The following is a 10,528-nucleotide window of genomic DNA, read 5'->3' as shown; positions in this document are numbered from 1 at the left end:
TACAAGTTGTTGACATAGAAATGGTGGTGACATAAATCATTCTCATTTAGTTTCCAGGCGAAATAGAGTACTATAGATTAATTCTGCTCTGGCGAGGGTCTGAGAAATGAACCCCATCCCCCATAAAAATACATAATTTTTTCGACAGCGGAAAATCGTGACCTCTTTAGCTTTCAAGTCATTATTTTTTTTTAACAAACTCTATATCAGATAGCCTTATTTTAAAGCACAGTCACGCTGCTTGCAGATGAACGCAAATTGCGCTTTCCTAAACTAAGGTTAAGACTGCCAGAACCATTAATCGGAACCATGTCCAATCCCGGACAGGTCCGGGTGTAGCACGACAAGGGTTAATACTTATTCCCCTCAGTTTCAACATTGTCTCAGTATTCATGGCTGGACTGAAGAAACTTCTTGATTAATGATTTCAAATGTATTTGCTTATTGTTTTTTTTTTGTTTTTTTTTTTGTTTTTTTTTTTTTAATTTTACTTAGAGTCACTTTCGCTAGCTAGTAGAAATCGCTACTGAACTTATAAATCAGTTACTTTCACAAATCTTCACGTTATGTATCGTAATTGATTGAGCTACATGCATGCATTGATGAAGATTAAATCATTAAATTCAGAAGTAGTAAAATTTCTCTACACAAATTTGCGACGTAACTTGCAAAACCGAAAATACCATATACCTTCTCCAGTGCCGATGTGGTATGCAGTACGTTGGCGAAACAGAACAACCTTTCAACAGGCGTATGAATGGTCATCGCAGTGACTACAAATTCAAACCAGACCTCCCTCTAAGTCGCTATCTTAGATCTACCGGACACACCCAGGAGGATCTCCACAACATTGTTGTGACGATCATAGAACATAATAAAAACTGGTCAAAATGTAAAAGAGTATCTCGGGAAAGCTTTTGGATAAAGAAATTGCAAACAACTTCTCCAGATGGAATTAACGAGAAAAAATAATTCATTTTTAGGTCTTGGTCTAAGGCTGGTACAGCACTACTTGCTATTCATCAATACGCCGTACTACTATATTTGGACTTTTTATTTTTTTAAATTGTTTTCCACAGTTAATTGTAACTTTGATAAAAAGACCCTCTTTGTTATTTTCATTCAGGCTCCCCATCAGTTGCTTATATGAGCCTTTGATAAAGGTACAATCACCCACAGCGTACGCGATTCAGCTTCTGAATCTGTTTTGGTCTTGAACTTTGTGAATTTTATGCTCATTTAATTTTATTATTTTTATGCTGAGGAAGGATATCTGTTATCCGAAATATTGAATTTAATTTTACCATCTTCTGATGATGTTAAACATATTATAAAGATTTAAAAAAAAAACTGTCACCACCATGTTCCATGTTCTTGTTGTTTTTAAAAATTAAAATTATGATTTATGATATCAGTTAAATATCGTACACGTAGATATACCAAGGGTACGAACAACTACCTACGGTAAGAACTCTTTTAAATATGCTGCAGCTGTTTTATGGAATTACCTACCTGATGAGTTTAGAAATATATCAAATTTTAATCAATTTAAAAACATCATAAATAGTGCTATTCATTAATCTGCCTTTATTTTACTTTGTAAGCCGTCTCTTATCATCGTTTATGTATCTCTTGCATTGTCCATTATTTATTTGCATGCTTTGTTAATTGCTATATTATGTCGGTCAAGAGGTCAATGAGGCTTATGGGTATTATTATGTAACTTATTCATTTATTTTCTTTGTCTGATTTTTGTCCTTGGAATAATATTATGTTCTTTTGATTTCCGCACACGAGAATCTTGGTCCCCTTGATTACTCTTCATAAAAATAGAAGATGTGGTTTGATTGTAGATAAGACGTACAGCCTATACTCTTACAATGTAAGTAGTTAGAATTATGTTCCTCCATACCCCAATCGGATGGCACCAAGTCAGAAAGCTGGAGTATGATACACCCAAGCAACAAACAATTAACATGTTCTACATGTGTGGCTACATGTTTGGCACCAAAAAATCGAATTATGATCAGATTAACGAATCAGACAGAAAAAAAATGATTATCGAGGAAAAGGAGTATTTAATCTCGCGTGTCCACGGATTTTGTACTTTTTTGGATCGAAGTATGTATGGGACGATTCGTCTTGAAAACTAAGTTTTTTTCTATGGATAAACGCATTGTCATTTCGGCCCCCTGTCCACAAATTGTACATTAGTTAGTGAAAATGTCAAACAAGGACAACAATACAGAAAATGACAATTCCCATAAATTGAGGCCATCACTTGAAGAAGATTACGGGTATAATTTTTATCCTGAGCGTGGAACAACGAAAGAAGCGTTCCAGCAAGAAAAATCTTTTATATTTAGGTGGTTGGATAAACTTACAGGACACAATAGTGCCAGTGATCACATGAGATGTGAAAGAGATGTAATATGGTGTACAGAGAATGGTACGAAGACTAAGTGTAGATTTTTTCCCTGAAAAGATGTTAATGGATATTTATTCTATTTGAGACATATACATTGTACACAGACTTTATATTACAGGGACTGGTCACTCCTAGCTGCGAAGCACAGCTCTAACTATATTTTGCCATTTTGGTGATTTATGTTAGATCACAAAAATCAGAAAACAGAAAAGATCAAGAGCTACGATTTCACAGCTAGGTCACTCCTAACAAAGTCTATATAATGTGTAAAAATAACTGTGCCTCCCCAGTCTGCATACTGGCTAAACTTAAAACTTAAAAGATTTACATCCGACACATGCATACTCTGTGGGGAAATTAAATTATTTGGGATTTTAGTTTATATGTTATTAAATTGATAATGACAAAGTCATGATGAAAATACTGAGGAAGGGTGTGTTCTGAAAGCACTAAAATATAATATAAATATCAAAATTTACCTGTAAAAATCAATAATTACTTATTACTTATCAGTAAATGTCAGAGGAAATTTCAAACTCATTATTAGGTAATAAAAATTATATCATTTTAAAGAAGGTTCTTTAATCTTTTAATTTGCAGTAAATTCATATGGTTAAACAAACAGAAACAAACAATGATTAACAACTTACTAAGGTACAGTTTAGGAAAACAAAAATTTTGATATTTCTTTCTCAAAATATAGGTCCATTCATTTATTCATTCCTTGTTATACAAAGCACAATAAATGTAATAGTTTTCACAAACATTCAATGATAAACCATATTTTATGAACCAGTAAAATAGTGAATTTTTTGCTTTTTTTTATTTTAAAAAGACCTCATTTTGAAATGGAAGATATTTATATTCCTTTTATTTTAAATAAATACAAAATATATGTTACCATTCTACATCTTTTAAATTTAATTTTGGACATCATTCATCATAATCCATCCAGTTGTTTTCACGAACACCCTTAGCAAAGTTAACCTATTTTCAACAGAGAAATTTGAGGGAAAAAAAGGCTAATAAACAGCCAAATAGCAGTGCAGTGTTCTATATAGATTATTACAAGTGACTCCTCCCTCTAATATACACTCCCTGCTTTACATGAACATCAGCTTATCTCTTTTGGGATTCAGGGCTGGAGATATTTTTTTGCTTTGACTGGTGGTGGTCAAAGCAAAAAAAAATATCTCTTGTGTCAAATCCCAAAAGGGATTAGTACATCTGCATACATGTATTTACAATATAACATAACATCAGACCTTGTGTTGCATTTTGTATGTAAAAAAATGTATATGGATGTTGAAATATACAAAACACAGTCCATTTGGTCTTAAATACTTAACTTGAAATAAAAATGTGGTATGATAATGGAAACTTTAGGACAAGTGTTAAAAGGAAAAAGTAAAAGTAGATCATCCCTATTAAAATATACAAAACTCTTGAATTAAAAAGGTACCCACATGAGTAGTTTGAGTTTTAATTATTGCAAGAAGTATTTTGTTTTTTAATATATTACAATGCTGAACAATTTTAGATTCTTATTCTAAATCCGCCCTTCTACTACATTGTAATTAGGGTCAAATCTAATTTTATAGTATTCTGGTTAGTTCTTCCTTCCTACACTGGCAAAATCAGTGCATGGGACAAGAAGTCTACTAGCAGTCATTCATGTGTGAATTTTTTAAATTTCTGCATACAAATGTACCTTTTTGCAGTTCAGTAAATGTAAAATACAATCACACATGATCTAGATTAAAAATTTTCACACAACTCCATGATAAAGATATTGTAACACTTAGAGAATTAGAACAATGAGTCATAAGCTTCAAATCCAAAGGGGTCGGTGGCAAAATACTCTCTGAAAACAGAGGATATGCCCATTATGTGGAGAAACTATTGGTGATGAATACCACTATATAATGGAATGTAACATTCTAAAATTCAATCCTGTCTTGAACAGAAAGCAGCTATCAAAGATCAGCGAACTGTGTAAATTTATTCAAGTTATCAATAACAAACTGGATTCTCTCTTATTTTCACTGTAATTTGTAAATTACATCTATATGTATTAGAGAATACAATGTATATTAAAAGTGATCTTTTTTTCCGAACGTCAGGAAAAAAAATCTCTCTGCCTTCTAATTCATGAATGTTTTTTTTTGTGTGTAGTTTAAGTGCTGTTGCATTAGGACGAGCCTATCAATACAAGAAGCTATTGATTATACATAGTAAATTGATTACAGAGTATTTGTTAGCTTTGTATTAGGCGAAAGTAAAAAAATAATAGTTGAGTTTCCTATTACACCTATGCAAAAATAGGGTAGGTACATTTGTAGGTTGGGATTTTTTTATTTACTATTTTTACCTTGAGTATGGGCAAAACATTCAGACTTTAATAGTGCTTATTGAATAATGAAAAAAAAAAAAAATAACTTAATGATACATTTTTTTACCAGGAAAAATAGGATGGGTAAGGTTATAGGAAACACAAATCGTTTTTTTTTAATTTGGCAAAATGAATCTTAATTTTTTTTAGATCCACTAGTGAAGTTGATGCTTGGTGCATTAAAGAGCAAAGGCTGGTAATTAAGCTGTTTTACTGAGGTTCTCAATGATCATTAACATTTAAAAATCTCATGATCGTAATATGCATGTGTAGTCTACAGTAGTTTTAATAAACAGGACTTAAAAGTCACTAAAATGTTTTTTGAAAACAAGATTCAATTGCTTGTTGAGAACAAGTTAAAGTTTACTACATAAACTTACATTAAAGATAAATAAGATATACATAATACATGTACATGTAATTACTTGAATATTTCACTAATGTTTCAGAGTTTGTTTGATACCAAGATCATTATGTCAGAATTTTTGTAATTCAAATGATTGTGCCAAAATTAATTGTACTGTATGCCTGTGTATATAGTACATTTACTGTCATGAGTTCATTGTCTTAGTGTACAATGTATGTTAAATTTAATATAGTAACCATTTTAAGATATAGTTAAACTAAACAATTATGCAGCAGGTTGCCATGAAAGTATTAAAAATATGTTCAAAACATTTTCTAGTAACTATAGAATCTTGTTTCAAAAAGAGTAATCAAGGGAACCAAGGTTATAGCAGTAATCAAAAGAATGTAATCCAGGGACAAAGACTAGACATGGAAAACAGACATACACAACAAAGAACTTAAAGTAACTAAAATCATACATACAGAGTAACAAAAGTAAATGAGCAACCCAGACTCCTCTAAAAACTGGGAGCATGGACCAGGTGCACCGGTAGGGTATGAACTATGACGCTATGGCGGTAAACACGGCGAAGATCTGCAGCATCACGTGGAGTATAGATTTATAATTATGCAAATCATATGCGAATATAAAGTACTGAAGTTACGAGTGCAGGAAGTGGCTAACAATATTAGCTACTTAAAAAACTATGGCGTTCACATAGTAATGCTACATGGGATATAAAATGTCATTTTCTTGGACTTGCATATACATGTTCATGAATAGTAGATGTAATTGTTTTGATTTTGTATATAGATTGACTTTATCTAAATAGTGTAGTCATGACAACAATTACAGCAGAAGGTGGCATCAAAAGAAAATTGTCATATTCTAAAGTAATGACTATAACTTGGTAATCTTAGTATTTGTTGATTTCTACCAGAAATAGATCCATACAAGTCACTACACACCAGCTCAGTTTTCTCATATTTGTAAAAAATATCTGAATAATAAAGAAAACTTTATTTTTATATCACTTCATTTTAGCCCTCTGAACAAAAAAATAGACATTTGACAAACACAGGGTATATTTTGGTGCATAGGTGTAAAAAACAAATGAAGGTAAGTTGTTTAAAATTTTATTTGCATTTAGTTGTTGAGCAGTATAATTCATACTAACATTGCAGTGGTATTAGATTGGGACATCACATTTCCTGTGAACCTTGTAAAGAAAGATGTAATGGTGGATATGATCCAAACTCAAAACAGGTATACTGATGATACATGTATTATAAATTCCCAATAAAGTATCTGTTCTTGTACCAAAGTTCTGAAATGGTGGCTTCTTTCTACAGGAAAATTATGATAACATGCTTCATTAGCTGTGCTATTGGAATACTCTCACTCTGGCCCACTACAGGTCCAATAACAATATACTGGAAATAATGGAATTGGAGGTTAATCGCAATATGAAACTGGTTTAACCCACCATTTCTATCGAAAATGCCTATACCAAGTCAGGACCATGGTGGTGGTTTCCGAACTTTTCAGTTTTTACCTTGATATTGTTATTTGTTACTTTTGTATACCAACTTTCCTTTTTGACTCTCCCTTTTGACTATTGCCTAGAGTTAATAGGCTCATTCCTAAGGGATATAGTTATAATATTGTTGTCTAATCGTTAAGGATAGCATTTTTTGGTATTAATATTGATTCGCTCATAGGGTCTTTTACATAGAAATTAAATCATTATATTGGCATTACATTGGTTGTGCCCTTATGATATGACTGATGTACCCTGATTTACTCTGCATGGGGAGAATTAGGATTGATTGTACATATGGTGGGGACATAACTTTTTGCAGTTTTAAATTGGTCAGGAGCTGGTATGTCAGTCAATTGCTAGTAATCCTTACTTAGTACTTTTTTGTAATTTATTCAGTTTCTTTATTTCCACAGTAACAAAGGACTCGGACCTTTTTGAACTGATTTTTAGGTGTGTTTAATTGTGTTATATCATTTCCACATTTGCCAGATTTTAAAAGGGGGGTGGGGGGTTGTGACCATGCCAAAGTATTTTGACCCCACCACATTTTTGCACCTGTCACTAGTCATGAATTTCTGTCCTCTGTATGTCTTGTTTCATTCTCACCCAATCTTTATTTTTGTGTCACTTGAGTTTATAGAGGCAACTCTTTTGCTGTACATGTGTATAATGATGTTTTGGGGCCAGCTGCAGTTGAGAAAGAAATTAAAGTTCTATTACTAGTATGAAAGTAACAGAATTTGTATATATTTAAATGTATTTATAGGTTGTTATTTGTGAAAATAATTCCCGCAGAAGGCAGACATGCTGTCATGTTTTAGCCCATGAGTTGACTCATGCATTTGATAACTGCCGAGCAAAGGTGGATTTTACAAGTCTAGAGCATGTGGCATGTACAGAGGTTAGTTTTTTAAATTTTTTTCTCACTAATTTACAACTTGATACATGGGTGAATCGTTTAAATCTATTGTATTTTGTATAAGCTCCTAAATACATATTTTGGAGTTTTGGCACTTAATTTATAAAGAGAGTAATTCCATTTTTCAAATAAAAATAAAAAAACACAGAGCTCTTTTCATGAAACTGTGGTCAATTGTAAGTTACCTTTCAAATTGTTTAAGTAGCTGTCTTTGTAAGAATCATGCAAAATCTGAAAGATGTAATACACCCCAAAAAAGGCTAAAATATTTTTATTTTTGTAATTAAGTTGTTTTATGGGTCTATACAGTGAAATGTGTAATTATTAATTCAGATCTGCCTGCTCTTAGGAGATAATCAACATTGAAAATCCAATAGATTCTATTATATTTGAGTGCCATTTACAGAGTTATCTCCCTTAATTTTGAAATCTACAGTGCATTCTATATAATTTTTATCTCCTAAGAGCATGGGCTATATGAAAAACCAAATGTTAATTTCTGTTTACTAAAGCATTTTAAACAAAATATCAAAAACAAAAATATGTAGGCTTTCCAACCATATATCACATTTTGCATGATTCTTAGCTTGAGTGCTACTTAAATAGTTGATTTATTTCTATTTTTAGCTATACTTATTTAAAAAAAAAAACAGGAAGGATGTTCCTGGTTTTGGACAGTAACTAAGAAAAAAATCCAATTTTCATATAACTTTGGTGAACTGTTTATTGACTTGTGGAGTTATTGGTCATTCTTTTGAGACTTTCAGTTTCTGAGTTATGGAACTTTAAACAGCAAAATAATTTGGATAGGGTATCATGTAACTAGTGCAGCTATTTATTATAATTATCAATTTTGCTCTCATGTTATGCTGTCATAAATGCTATTTGTGTTTGACATTAAAGCTGTAAGTCACACAGTTTAAGCTTCTATATCTCTCCAAAAGACACCAATAAAATGTATGTCATGTAAATTTTTCTTCCATTAAAAAGCTTCAACATTATCTGACTACACCCCTGGCTATTATTAAAGTTAAGATACTATGGTTTAGGTTACTTTGTACCTATGATTATAACAGTGATACAAATATAATAGGGCATAGTCCGAAATTTTTGCTCAAATATGGAAATGTAACATAGGTTTTTGATAAAAATTATATGAACCATGCAAAAGGAGTAAAAAAATACAACTGTGAAAGTACAAAATACTTTAATTCGTGGTTTGAGGTTTTCAGTATATACATCCATTGAAATCTTCATTTCGATGGGAACCAAATTTCATGGATTGGACTTCCCACAAAAACCACGAAAATTGTTAACCAATGAACAATAGTACTTTCACAGTATGAGGGAAGAAAACTATAAAAAAATTTGGGATACAATAAAAGGTGCAAATGTGTGATCATTCAATAAGGGTAAAATTGCTTACTTCCGGCATATCTGTGTTAAAGGATATTTTAAATGAAAACTGTGTGATTTAATTTCAGATAAGAGCTTCAAATTTCTCCCATTGTACCTTTGGATCTGCACTAATGAACAATGAAGCAGGGATTTTTGATTACAAAGAAGCTCACCAGGTAACACTATTATTCTTTTGGCAAATATTGTTCTGTTTATCTGCACCATTCGGATTCCTCATGTATTTGAAATTTAAGCTGACATTTACCTCACTTTTTTGCCTACAGATTTTCTTAATTCATTCCAGACAGGATATTTGATAGACATGCTTTGGAAATTTTGTTTAAAAAAAAGTTCCTAGTACATATAATAAGACACATACCAGTAGGCCTTGGTACATAATGTTTTCATGTTAGTAAAGTCTTTGTGAAGGGCAGTATGATATTTGTTGTATTGGGAAATTCCTAATTTCTGGATCAGTTTAAAAGCTTGTCTATAGAAATATTTGGTTTAATTATAATGCTATAATGATGTTTTGACACAAACTACTGTATTGAATTCAATGCAAGTTGGTATGATTGTTCCTTAGGGTATCCTGCATGAAATGACTGTTGGGAATTTTTTTTTTCATGTAAAAACATGGCAGCTTTTTCAAGAAATTGAATGTAGCTTATCAAACCAAATGAGTGATTCAGACTTTCTAAAGCCACTAGTTTCATTTCATGCATTTTAAGTTTACCTGGCCCATGGATGTTTTAACAAATATCTTGAAAACCTTAACAGATAGCAAAAAGATTTTCAATTAATGAAATGATCCTTGTACATGTAACCAGGCCCACAAAAGTATCTTTTGTTAAAGTAGCAGGATGACTTTCTTGTGAGAGGTATTGTCCTTGAAAAGAAAAAAATGAAGCAGATGAGTGATTCAGGCCCCTAGAAGCCTCTGGTTTGTAGAAGATATCTTTAAAACATTTTTACACCATATCAAACACCTATTTGCTTGTTGTAAAAAAAAATGTTCAGACAAATTTAAATGTTTAATGGAACAATTGTATTTATTCACAGACCTGTGTGAAGAATAAAGCTCTACAGTCTGTTGTATTAGTAAGGAATGTTTCCATAGAAAAGGCCATGGTAGCTGTGGATAAGGTCTTTGATCAATGCTATGCAGACCTTGAGCCTGTTGGTCGGATACCACGGAAGTTTACTCGGGACGCTTATTTGTCATATGTAGAAGGGAAAATACATGGCTATACAGACTCATCAGGAGATTAATTCAAATAAAAATATTATTTTTTGTCTATCTTTTTTTGGTTAAAAATTGTTAAACATTCATTAAATACATTAATATGTTAGGATTAATTCCTCTAGGAGAATATTGATATTGAAGGACCTACTGTCAGAGCAATAGTAGCCTGCCCGCCAACCCAAGACTGACTGTTTTTTTGGCAGGGCTGGCTAATTTTAGAAAAAAATCTGTATAGCCATATAGTAAATATATT

At 31.9% G+C, this 10,528-nt stretch overlaps 1 protein-coding gene across 1 annotated transcript; it reads left to right on the top strand.

Moving 5' to 3' along the window:
• The first annotated feature begins 2,170 nt into the window (after window positions 1–2,170).
• LOC148627067 (mitochondrial inner membrane protease ATP23 homolog) lies at window positions 2,171–10,323 on the top strand. The gene is made up of 6 exons (XM_088566788.1): window positions 2,171–2,449; window positions 4,971–5,016; window positions 6,354–6,435; window positions 7,479–7,613; window positions 9,116–9,205; window positions 10,092–10,323. Exons 1-6 carry the CDS (start codon window positions 2,224–2,226, stop codon window positions 10,299–10,301), a joined length of 789 nt encoding a protein of 262 aa, XP_088422914.1. The 5' UTR covers window positions 2,171–2,223; the 3' UTR covers window positions 10,302–10,323.
• The last annotated feature ends 205 nt before the right edge of the window (window positions 10,324–10,528 follow it).

Source organism: Perna viridis, chromosome 1 (assembly GCF_037379345.1).
Source record: "Perna viridis isolate PV_CMFRI_1.1 ecotype Kerala chromosome 1, ASM3737934v1, whole genome shotgun sequence".
In the NCBI taxonomy this organism is placed as follows: domain Eukaryota; kingdom Metazoa; phylum Mollusca; class Bivalvia; order Mytilida; family Mytilidae; genus Perna; species Perna viridis.
The sequence above is the reverse complement of the archived record's forward strand: the minus strand, read 5'-3'. Positions and strand labels throughout refer to the sequence as shown.

Coding starts and splice junctions, on each gene's coding strand:
- LOC148627067 (XM_088566788.1), top strand. CDS start 2,224: ATGTCAAACAAGGACAACAATACAGAAAATGACAATTCCCATAAATTG. Junction 2,450..4,970: donor AATATGGTGTACAGAGAATG/GTACGAAGACTA, acceptor AATTTTTTTTAG/ATCCACTAGTGAAGTTGATG. Junction 9,206..10,091: donor ATTACAAAGAAGCTCACCAG/GTAACACTATTA, acceptor ATTTATTCACAG/ACCTGTGTGAAGAATAAAGC.